The following is a 12,985-nucleotide window of genomic DNA, read 5'->3' as shown; positions in this document are numbered from 1 at the left end:
GCTAGTTGAGCGGTCCGGATAGACTGAAGGCAGGTAGGCGTACCAGTCATGTCGAAGGCTCGGAGAACGGTCCAGCCAAACTAAAGGCACTAAGAGCGGTCCAGATTGGCTGAAGGTTCTGAGAGTGGTCCAGATGGACTGAAGGCCTGGTGAGGCGGTCCAGTCATGCTGAAGACTCTGCAGGTATTGTTGGATCAGTTTGAGGATATGGGTTGTGTATGTTGCAGTGTGATTGCATTAGAAGGTCTGGCCCCAGGTAGTGATCTTGATTAGTGGAGATAGTGCAGGGGCTTGAGAGTCCCTGCGATGAGAGTCAGAGGATGTGTGTTGGATGGATAACGGATACGCTAAAAGGGTGGTGTAGCGTTGGGCGAGCACCGTGTCACTTGTTGGAGTGGCAATATGGCCAAGTGGATTCCTTGGAAAAGGAAGTGAGAGAGGTGTGTAACTCCGAGAGGGAGTGCAAGTTCACGGAAGTGAAAGCGGCAGAGCAGAGTTTTGATTAGAGTAATTCGAGTATGGTTTTGGAGCAGCGTGTTTGCGGCAGTGGAATAGAAGCTCATCCAGTTTGGGATGTCTGTTGAGGTTGCGGAGGAATTCCGCAGATGTAGAGCCAAGAGACTCGGAAGGGATGCAGGGAGAGAGTCTTGGGCTCTCAGTGTGATTCTGATCAGGGTATTGGATATGTATTAGTGGTTCATCCTGGGGGATGTTGGAGGATATCATCAGTGTATCAGGTTTTCCCAACCTGAGGGTGCTGGAGAAAGTTCAGCATGTGTATGTGATTGCAAGAGGAGAACTCGTGGGAGTTGCTCTGAGATTGAGAATGGGTCTTTCCGTCGTTACGGAATGGATAGAGTGGGATTCGGATCGGGGATCCGATGGTTCATGGCTTTCTAGCCCTTATGGGTTGAGTGATTGTTGGGATTTGGGGAAGTGATGCTTCATGGGTAATTCTCGGTTGTTGAGTGTGATTATCAGAGGGTACAGCCGGTGCTCGGCTCGAGACGGTGGTTAGGACACCGTAAGGAAAGAGAAAGTGTGTTGAGTTTCGATGGGTATGCCTTGAGGGACTTGGCCCGGTTAAGGCCAGGTGGCGCGTTGTGGGAGTATCGTTGGGATTGAATTGCAGTAAGCTTCGAGGACGAAGCCTAATTTAAGTGGGGGAGAATTGTAACATCCCGAAATATCAAGAGTAGAGTGGAAGGGCTAAAAGAGTAAATTGGGAAAGAGTGACTCGGCGAGTCCATGGATGGACTCGGCGAGTAGAGTCGCGATTTGGTCACGTGTTAAGTAGCCGACTCGGCGAGTCAATGAGGTGGACTCGGCGAGTAGGCGCTGAGTGGAGAAAACCCTAATTCTCGGGGTTGAGCCCTATATAAAGAACATTATGTTTTCCTCCCAGCCTCTTTATCACCCCTTGAGTCCCAGAAACCCTAAAATCATGGAGAAGCACCATTGTTGAGCAAATTAGAGCTTGGAGAGGTGGTTATTGAAGAGATCTTAAAGAAGGAGAGGCTTGGAGCAAGGGGCTTTGCTTGGATTCAAGTTTCATTGCAGTTGGGGCGTTCTTTGGAGGTAATATCTCGTCTTTGAGCTGCTATTTCCTTGATGCATCATTTTGGGGGTATTAGAGATTATATTTGGATGTGTTGGAGTTTAGAGGTTAGATCTAAGGTTGCTACCTCAGATCTGGAAAGGAGAAGAGTTGGAATGCATGAAAGTCCCTGTGTTGAGTGTTGGATGAAGCTATCATGTCCCAAACCTTAGCCGTAATGTGCAAAATGCATAGATCTCTTTGGATTCACGTAAAGTTTGCCACTTTACGTGATGGATGAGTTGTAGGAGGCTAGATCTATGTTTTGGAGCAATTGCATGGCCTGGAATGCTTCTGAATGGATTCAGACCGGTGGTACTCGGCGAGTCACATGGGTGTACTCGACGAGTTGCTTGAAGATGAGCTGGAACTCGACGAGTTGGAAGAACAACTCGGCGAGTTGGATGAAGATGGCCTGGAACTCGGCGAGTTGTATGAACAACTCGGCGAGTAGGTTGAAGATAGCCTTAGACTCAGCGAGTCGGTTCTTAGGCTCGACAAGTCTTGTCGAAGAGTCCCAATATTTTTTCTGGTCGAGTCGAGAATCGGGGAGTCAAGGGATGACTCGGTGAGTTGTGTGCGAGTGGACTCAGAGTTGTTGAACTCGACGAGTCTCGGGGTGACTCGGCGAGTTAGGTCGCGGATTGAGGGAAGTTATGAGTATGGGGACTCGGCGAGTCATCGGGTTGACTCGGCGAGTAGAGTCAGTCAGGGGTTGACTTTGACCTTGTCTTTGACCAAGGGTTGGCCTGTGGTTTCCAGGGGCATTTTGGTAATTGTTGATTATTGTTTTGAGTTCAGTGCATTGGTGGTTGTCTAGTGGTGGAGATCGTATCAGTGATCGGAGCAGCTTGGGTTATCTGTTCAGTCGGCAATTTCGAGGTGAGTTATCCTCACTATATCGACAGGGTCTACGGCACCAAGGCGGCCCTTTATCGGATGTAAATCCGGATAATTGTCTGCTATGATATTGCTTGATATGGGCCGGAAGGCATTATGTTATGGGCAGGAAGGCATTATGTTATGAGCCGGAAGGCATTCTATGTTATGTGGACCGGAAGGTCATGGCTTGGAAAGGCGTATGTGTGTAAGTAGTATTTTGGCTGAGACGTAGGGTGAAGCTATGCTAGTGACCGGTTAGGTCGGTATCCTATTTAGGATGATGATATGCTATGTGATCTGTTTGATCTGCTTGTTGACTGTGAATTGCTATATGATTGTATGTATATGTGCACATGGTTGATTGGACTGGAGTTGGGTTGAGGCGGGTCCTGCTGTGTGCTGTAGGCCAAGATACCCAGGGCGGACCGGTTGTCCCGAAGGCCCAGCGAGCGGTACGGATAGGCTGTAGGCCCCGAAAGGGCGGACCAGACGTGCCGATGGCTCGGAGAGTGGACCAGATAGACTGAAGGCCCGGTGCGGGCGGACCAGTCATACTGTAGACTCAGAGAGTGGACCAGGTGGATTGAAGGCCCGGGAGCGGGCGGACCAATCATACTGTAGACTCGATGTATGAGGATAGACTCAGAGGGTGGACCAGGTGGACTGTAGGCCGATGCGGCGGACTAGTCCCACAGTAGACCCGAAGTGCATGGCTGTTTTGTGATCGGATACGTTATGGCATGTTATGCGTGTATGGTATTTGTGGTTGGTATTTTGGGGATATCTCACTAAGCTTTCGGGCTTACAGTTTTGGTTTCATGTTTTTCAGGTTCTTCAGGAGACTGTGGCAAGGCGAAGACGTGATCGTACCGCTCCTCATGATTTCATAGTATTGTGATTCTGGGAACACGTTAAATGTTTTGTATTGAAAACCTTTTTGTAAAGATTTAATGGAATCGAGATGTTTTTGAAAAATTTAAAATTGGTTGTATTTTTCGGTTGTTACAGATGAAACAGGAGATGGTCCCCATAAATCACAATGTATTAAATCTAAAGGATGCAAAGAGCTTTTTGGATTTAATTCAAAAGGTAATCTTTGTCCTTTGGAGAGTTGAGAAAGTTCACAAACAATATGTTTAGGTAATAATGAAGTAACATGTAAAACTCCCAATTTATATAAACTAGAAATGACATCAAAAGAAATATATCTTAAAAGTCTATGCCATAGCTGAAAGGAGGCCTTATTCGAAACACCAGAAACTACAATGAATGATGTGGGTGAATCTTGAATCACATATAGTCCATCTTTACAAATTCCTTTGGCTATCACCTGTTTGCTTTCCTTGTCTTGAATATGAAAGAACGGTTGAGAAAAAAAGACATCAATTGGATGATCCATAGTGAGTTTACTAATAGATACTAATTTTTTAGTTAAATGGGGAATGACCAAAATATCATGTAAGAATATGTTTTTCAAAACCAAAGAACTACCCTTATGAGAAATAGGGAATTTGTTTCTATTACCAAAAGTGACATGCATATTACTAGAGTAGGGAGCTGATTGAGAGACATTGTTGGTGGAGGATGTCATGTGTGTAGTTGCTTCAAAATCAACATACCAATCTGGATTTTCTTGAGTGACATGGCATTTGGAAAGGAATGCTTGTGCTAAATTTGCATATGAAGATGATGCATAATGTCCATTTGTGCGACACAATTGACAATGAGGAGAACGTCGACCTCCACGTCCTCTGCCACCACTACGAGTATCACTACCACATAAATAATTGTGAGAACGACCACCTCTGTTGTTGTTGGACCAAGATTGCTGTGAAATTAAAGCAACATGAGGAGTAGTAAATCCGTCAAGAGATTGCAAGAACATCTCATGATTTTCTGCTTGAGACATGAGATCTCTAAAGGTAAGAGATGGTTTAGAGGTGCGAATGGCTATGGAAAAAGTCTCAAACGAGGCTCTCAATCCACAAAGAAACCAATGAATTTTATCCATCTCACCAATAGGTTGGCCTATGGCAACGAGTTTATCACATGTTGTCTTGAATTTGTGACCATAATCAGAAACAAAGGAAGTACCTTTTGTCATTTGGCGGAGAAAATCACGCAATAATTGAATGCGTTCAACATATGAATTGTTTTATGTTGCTTCCAAGGATGACCATATGGAGTGAGCATTAGGAAGGCCAAGAACTTTTGCAGCAACCTCTTCTGTGAGAGAAGAATTGAGGAGAATAACAACCCTCTGATCAAGATTAGTCTAGACAGAAAACGCTGGATTGGGGGCTAATTTGCCATCGACTTCGATAGTTGTTGGTGGAGCGATGGAGGTACCATCAATATGAGATTGAAGCTTCTGATAGGAGAAGAGTGGAATAATCTAGTTTCTCCATAATAAATAATTGGTGGAAGACAATTTAATTGGAATCATATGGAGTAGAATATTCATATAGAATGAACCATCATCAGAAGTTGACGTGATAATAGGTACCAGGAGTGCACAAAAAAATCATCAAGAGGCTAGCGTTAGGAAGGTGATAATAGGTACCAGGAGTGCACAAAAAAATCATCAAGAGGCTAGCGTTAGGAAGACGACATATTTGAGAGGGAGGAGAGAAAAAAATTAGGTTGATATCATGTAAAGTTAAACTAAATCAACCACACAATTAATTGTGTGTGAAGAGTATATTTATAATAAGAATTTACAAAATTAAAATTAATTCAACCGCACAATTAATTGTGTGTCAAGAGTATATTTATAATAAGAATTTACAAAAGCAATCTCCTAGAACAAAAGAGAGATAAATACAAATATACAATTGAGTTATATACTACGTAATTATCTAATAAAATGCCGTGAACTCTGTGTAAAGCTCATGTTTTTTCCTTAAACTTTTACATATGCCATATTTTACATATTGTTTGTATTCTTTGAGTTGTTGGTCGGAAGAAATATTGTAATTTTGAATTACTTTGTATTTTATTGTGATATAAATCAAAGTATTGTGTTTATTGTTGTTCGAGAATGTTCAAAAACTTGTTAAAACTGTTTAAATTTTCCATTAACACCTTTCCCCGAGGTGCATTTTCATATATTATCCACGATTAAATTTTTCCTGATAAAATTTATGCCATCTACGACCAAATTTTGTTGTATGTTAAAATCTTTTTTCTAGATTCTAGCTCAAGCTCACTGTGATTCTCATATTAATGCATTTTGATTTTGACAGTTTAACATAAATTTTGATAATTTAAAATGTCTTTTTATATTTTTGCTCAAATGACATAACCTATTATGTTTGGATCTACAATATCCATCATTCCATCTCACAAATGCATTATCACACAGTCACACACCAATAGAGATTTAGTCCGTGTCTACGTAATTGTCCTTCCCCAGCTCCTCATCATAATACCCTTTTTACTTCCTCATTCTTTTTTACATGGGGATAATGACTTAAAGGTAATGAATTTTTTGATTTATATATTTGATCACTAAGTTTTTTTTCGTTCACATTTACCCCTTCAACCTGCTAAACTGTACACATTCAGTCCTTATGAGCTGTTACTCCAAGTTTTTTTTTTCGTTCACATTTACTCCTTCAAGGTTTTTTTTTTTTTTTTTTCATTTTGTACACATTTAGTCCTTAATATTTTTGTATATATTTAGTCCTTAACATTTTTTTGCTTCAAAATAAGTCCCTTTTTGTACTCATTCAGTACTTATGAATGATTTATTTAGGTTCTCTCACGACATTTTACGTAGGATAAACATTGATAAGGTGTTTGGGGTTGTTGATGCTTATGTCCAACGTGATCCCGACTACTTGGTTGTGTAGGTCTTGTGGTTTGACTTAGGTCTTGTATTCTGAACGTCGTAACTTCTTCATACAATATCAGATTTTAACGATCTTTATATCCACGTGTTCATTTTTCGAGTCTACTACAACCTTCATTAAGATTACTCCCATTAAAATGTAATATATTTTAACTTACAAGTTTATAAAAAGAACATCCATACATGCATTCATAAAAAATGTATGGACAGGAGCGGACGCAAGAATACATAGTAGGTGTTGTCGAGATGAAATAAGTGTTGCCGATACATGAAAAAAGGTATAAACGAAAAAAAAAAACAAAAAATTTTCCACTACGGACAGAAAAAACAAGTGTTGTCGGTGCAATACCGGGACCAGGCTAATCTGCTCCTACATATGGATATAAAAATTGTAAGTAAAAATATATTATTTTTTAATGGGAGTAATCTAAATGAAAGTTGTAGTAGAATAAATACGAACATATGAATATAAAGATCATAAAATCTGAGATCATATGAAAATATTATGACGTTCAGAACACATGACCTAAGCAACCAAGTAGTCGAGATCGCGATAGACATAAACATCAAAAGCCCCAAACATCTCATTAATGAATGTCTTACATAAGATTTCGTGAGTAAAACATAAACAAAATCATTGATAAGTACCGAATGAGTACAAAACCAAAAATGACTTATTTTCCAAAAAATATATATATATTAAGGACTAAATATGTACAAAAATATTAAGGACTAAATACTTACAAAATGAGAAATATATTACCTTACTAAGTCATTTTTAGCGGCTAACCTGGAGTAGCCGGTAATAAGGACTGAATGTGTACAGTTTAACAAGTTGAAGGGGTAAATGTGGACGAAAAAAAAACTCACGTACAAATCGAAAAATATATTACCCTTTTAAGTTATTATCCCTTTTACATAATGCCTCGTAATATTGTTTGATCACATATCTTAAAACAATCTCTCATTAAATTGATGTAAATAATTACAATTTACTATTTAGTCTAATACTTATCCTAGAAAGCAAATTTATGTATTATCATGTTTTATTACAATTTACTATTTAGTCTAATACTTATCTTAGAAAACGAATTTATGTATTATCATGTTTTATTTCTGATTACTTTTTGGAAAGCATCCGTATCTATCACATCACATCTTTACCAAATATGCTGGAATGCACCTGCAAGCTGCATGTCCCGATTCTCCAACTTTGTCTATTTTTCGGTAAAACAATGCAAAAATGATCCTTTTTTTGGTATCAGATAACTCTTTTTCCTTTTTCTATTTTAGACGTTTTTAAAGACGGAAACACCCCTCGACATCGACATGAAAGAATATCATCAACACCAATATTTCACCTTTATTACCCGCTAAGCTTCAACAGAAAAAAGAGAGAGTCGTACATGGTTTTCATGAATTAAAACTGGATATGCAAAATAAAATAACCTTTTTTCTATGATTAAGTTCTTCAAATTATTGAAATTATCAATAAGTTACTATTTATTCAAAATTTACAAACCTTAATATTTATTCAAAAAAGTTATTTTTTCAGTCAGTAATAATGACTTGGCATTTTAAGTGAATCAATATACAAGTAATTAATCTTTATTTATATTGGTCAAAATTAAACATCCTCATCATCGTACCCTACACACACACACACAGAGAGAGAGAGAGAGAGAGAGAGAGAGAGAGAGAGAGAGAGAGAGAGAGAGAGAGAGAGAGAGAGAGAGAGAGAGAGAGAGAGAGAGAGAGAGAGAGAGAGAGAGAGAGATTTGTATGTTGTTTTGTTGGGTTTGACTAGTTTGGGTTAACAATGTTTCTAATGGGGAAAACATGAAAAACTTAGATTGGATTATAAAAATAGATTAATATTAAGAAGTTCTATTTGTTTTTGGGTTTCAGAACTATTAAGAATCAAACCAACTTAGACCGTTATTCTTCTTTTGTTATAGTCTTCGTGCATCCTCAAATAGATTTTGATATGTATTTTGCCTATAAAAATAAAAATATGATTTCTCTTTGTCTAGAACAAATCAAATGTTCCCTTCATATTCTAATGTGGGAAACTATTAAGAACACTATAAACAATAAAGAATAACATGATAATTATGAGTCACCACAAAAAAAAAATGGTACTATTGGAAACAAAAATTGAGTCTCAAAGGACGATCAAAGGACGATCATTATGTTATGGATCAAATTACTTTTAAGATTGAAAAATGAAAATGTTTATACATTGGAAAACATGAAAGTTGAATTTAGATTAAGGCTTTGTTTGGCGCGCCACAGCTAGCTGATAAGCTAATCTATTTTTCGAGCTTTTTTATGTTGTCGTGTTTGGTAAGCCAAAAAGTAGCTGATAAGCTAGCTTTTTGAAAAGCTACTTAGACTAGCTTTTTATGAGTTTTTTTAAAATTTTCCAAATACACCCCTTAATTAATTATAGAAACACATATTCTTACATGTCCTTTTGTGTAATTTTATATATTTCAGCTAGCTTTTTAGCTAGTTTTACCAAACATTATTTTTTATCAGATAGCTTTTCAGCTATCAGCTAGCTTTTTATTTAACAGCTAGCTTTTCAGCTAACAGCTAGCTTTTCAGCTAGTCCGCCAAACATAGCCTAAAAAAAACTGTCAATTGTTTGGTAAACTTGTTAAAAGGGTTGGAAAAATTGAAAATAAGGCAACGCCTTTTTTACTAAATTATGATAACTTGAGTTCTGATATGGAAAAATGTCCGATATATATTAATCTTTTATGATATTAACTCTTCCGATTGAACCATATAATCCGTAGACATTTTTCCAAATCAACAAATTGCCTTGTTTTTCTTGCATCACATTTCATTGGTAAATTTCCAAAGTGTTAAAATTTTAATGGTTTTTATAACTTGTTATATTACAAGAATGTATTTTAATAAAGGTTTACTTAATATTTTACTAGCTGTGAAACCTGTGTATTACACGGGTTGATTTAAAAAAAAAAATCAACATTAAAATATAAACAAAAAATATTTTTTAATGTACAACTTTAAAATAAGAAAAGAAAAAACATATTTATTGCAATTTAATATATATATATATATATATATATATATATATATATATATATATATATATATATATATATATATATATATATATATATATATGATATTTAATACTTTACATATATAAGTATATGTTTTTAATTTTAAAAATTAAAACAAACCAAAAATTGACAAATAGATAATATTTATTTCAAAAATACCACAAAATGACAAGTGTCAAAATTAATGAGAGATTTACATGTGAAAAAAAAACTTTCATTTATTAAAAAAGATAAGATTATAATCGTGATATTTATTTAATTCATGAGAAGATATGGAAATTTATCAATGTTGATTTCCAAAATTTATCAAACTTCCAAGTATATACTTGTACTATTAATAATTTAATATTTAAACATATTTCAGACAAAAAAAAAAGGTAAGTCATTTATAATAAAAAATTCGTGACAATTGGTTCAACTATTTTGGTGATGAGCATACGGTGGATGTGAATAAAAAGATAGTCTTGAAAAGACACCGAGACTGAAGTGGTTAGAATAAGACCAGGCCAAATCGAATTCCGAAAAAGACAGGACCGAAAGTCTGGCTTCATAAAGATCAAACCGGTCCCGGAAAAGATCAAACCGGTCCGAAATCGGCTCAACTCCGGTCGAAGTAAATGACCGGAAACCAAAATTTATGTACATATTATTTTTGTGTTAATCACATATTACCTAACTTTTTCCTTTCTTTCTTTTATTAAATTTGGTGTTAATCACATATTTGTTATCGGGAAAATCCGAAATCGAAACCAAACAATCAAATCCAAATTGAGAAAACCCTGAAACTGAACAGCGGTAAGGCGCAAGCAAAGACCGTGAGAGTGGACCAAAAAAGACTAAGACCGGTCCCAAGAAGACCAGACCGAATAGAGACCTCTCAAGACCGGTCTTAAAAAGACTAGACAGTTTTGAGACCATATTTGAGACCGACCTGACATGGAGAGGGTATGGATGTCTTTTCACAAATGAGAGAGATGGGAAAGAAGTCCCTTGTCCAACCTTTTTAGGTGAAACAAACAATATTTCTTCAAGGATCAAGTTGGAACCACTTATGGTATATAATAATCATAGATATATACCCATCAAAGCTAAACATCAAGCTATAATAAACTGGTTATATACAAGAACAATAACTTCAGGAATTTAGAGCTTGTTAAACTAGAATAATATTTATTATCCCCTGAAAAGATCGACCAATATAACAAGTTTTGAAGTTTATGATAAACCCACAATTTACAACAAAGTAGAACTCATCTCTACAAAGCTAAAACTAGATTGATAACAAAAAAAAAAAAAAAAAAAAAAAAAAAAAAAAAAAAAAAAAAAAAAAAAAAGTAGAAGGCTTACAGAATTGAAAAACATAATTTACCGAGCAATCCAGTATCAAATTTACCATTGCTGTCTGCAAATATAAGCTCGCAGTGATTCTCTTTGTTGTTAGTTCTCATGTTCGAGCTCAATATATCAAGTATTTTGCCTTTGACTTTGACTTCATCATCACCCCTATCATCAAAGAAAATACCCGACTCAATTCAACAAGAACCGATTAAACTCGGTTTAAAAGTGATTATAATCATAACTAAAAGTTTGCAATTATGAACAATACCAATTACTAAAAGTGCCCTAAAAGAAACTTTCTGAATCAAAATCTTGAAAGTTAAGTCCAATTCAGAAATGGAGAAAGAAAAGGTTGATGATCAGAAAAGGGAATTACCAAAAGTCAATCAATCATCTCCGGTTGGAAATAAAGTCAGAACTTTTCTACCATTTGCTGATTCAAGATCATCAACATAAGATGATGGAACAGAATTATGAATTGGAGTCCCTACCCTATGAATGGGTTGCTGCGAATGCGAATGCGAATGTGAATGCGATTGTCTATTAAGAAATGGATGCTCAAATTGCCCATTTCGCGGCGACCCAAAATGCCCAATTTGCCCATACCGAGGCTGCAATTGAGGATGATGATGTCCGGCGACGACTGCGGCAGCAGCCATCTGCTGGTGGTGGTGCTGCTGTTGTAGGGCGGCGACAGGGACGTAGGGTAAGTAGTGGTCGGAATTCGGACGACCCTGATGCAGAAAATGAGCTGGCACCGGAGAACTCGCAAATAAATGATCGGTGGCAGGATCTCCACCGGAGCCGTTTCCACTACCGGAAGAAAGACCCTGCATACGTTTGAGGTAAAGTCTGTATTTTTGGAGATGACTAGCGACGTTTTCGCGAGTCAACCCGTCAACACTCATGAGCTGCATTATGGTTTTGGGTACGGCGTTTTTGATCCCTAAGTGAGCTACAGCATCGACAAATCTCTTGTGAAGCTGCGGAGTCCAGACGAGACGTGGGCGTTTGAGGGTGCGAGCTGGTTCATCGCCGGCTCCACCTCCGCCGAGTTCAGGGGAATCAAATTCCCCGGAATTGGGTTGAGAAGAAGGGGTTGAAATCGGTGGTGGTTGTTGGTGGTGTTGAAGTGGAGGTGAGTGGAGGTTATGTGGGCTCCGGATATCAAAGGCGATTGCTAGATCAGGAGTGATTAGGGTTTGAGTTAAGGGCATAAGGTCTTCCGGCGACGGCAGTTGTTCTTCCCACTTTGAAAACCAATTGGACTCATCTTCCCTCATTTCTACTAGGGTATACTTGGCAAATTCTGTCTCAAATCAAAAACCCAATTCAGGGAATTTACATGGAAATCAGTAGTTGTCGCTGATGTTGGATCAGACCCTCTCAATCTAGAAAGATTCGAGTTTTGGAGAGAGAGAGAAGAAAGGGGATGGGTGTTCGAGGTGGATCTTGTTTTAATTTTCTATATTTCAGCTTTTATTACGGTGGTTACTGTTTTGGATGCGGCTCTGCTGTTTCCTTTCCATCGTCTTTCTTCAGTAATTTCGCTTTTAATCTAATCTAAAAAAGATAATATAAAACATGTTTTATTTTCAATAAATAATTAGGGGTGCTCGATTCAACTCAGTGAAATTAATTATTTGTGATTTGTAATTATAGCATTTATTTTTTGATGCTTAAGAGTATTCTTTTGAAAAAAAAGAAGTACTTCTGAAATTCGAGAAAATTCTTGGTTTTTACTAAAATTTATCAAAATTTTAAATAAACATAACAAATAAAAGTAAATATGATATATACAAAAACTTAAAATAAAATATTTGATTGAAAACAGTGATTTGACATTCCGAAAAATTTAGCCAGAGAAATATTTTTGGAAAAAAAAAGGTGCAAAAAGAGAATAAACACATTATATATTTTTTTTATCAGCATGGAATGACTAACTCTAGAAAAATAATTATTTTTCCAAAACGCAAAAAATTCAATTTATTAATTTTTTTTATTATAATGGTCAACTTTTTTAATATCTATAATCTTAATTATATGATTTAGGATTTGATAATTTCAGATGACTGTTGACCATTAAGAATTCGGAACAAATAAATAATAGCATTATCAAGCCTATATGTTCTACAAAATAAATTGTGATAAGGAAAAATAAAGATGAAAGTAAAACCATGCAACACTTTGTGAAGGGAATGACAAAAAAGACAATGG

At 36.7% G+C, this 12,985-nt stretch overlaps 1 protein-coding gene across 1 annotated transcript; it reads right to left on the bottom strand.

The window, feature by feature from the left end:
- Positions 1-10,803: 10,803 nt before the first annotated feature.
- Positions 10,804-12,234, bottom strand: LOC145054978 (Homeodomain-like superfamily protein). Its single transcript, XM_079003251.1, has 2 exons — positions 11,145-12,234; positions 10,804-10,933 (listed from the first exon to the last, which is right to left on the bottom strand). Exon 1 carries the CDS (start codon positions 12,049-12,051, stop codon positions 11,155-11,157), a length of 897 nt encoding a protein of 298 aa, XP_078859377.1. The 5' UTR covers positions 12,052-12,234; the 3' UTR covers positions 10,804-10,933; positions 11,145-11,154.
- Between the last annotated feature and the right edge of the window lie 751 nt (positions 12,235-12,985).

Source organism: Lactuca serriola, chromosome 5 (genome assembly GCF_051521515.1).
Source record: "Lactuca serriola cultivar US96UC23 chromosome 5, Lser_US96UC23_V15, whole genome shotgun sequence".
NCBI classification, from domain to species: domain Eukaryota; kingdom Viridiplantae; phylum Streptophyta; class Magnoliopsida; order Asterales; family Asteraceae; genus Lactuca; species Lactuca serriola.
This window is presented reverse-complemented; position numbering and strand designations above follow the sequence as displayed.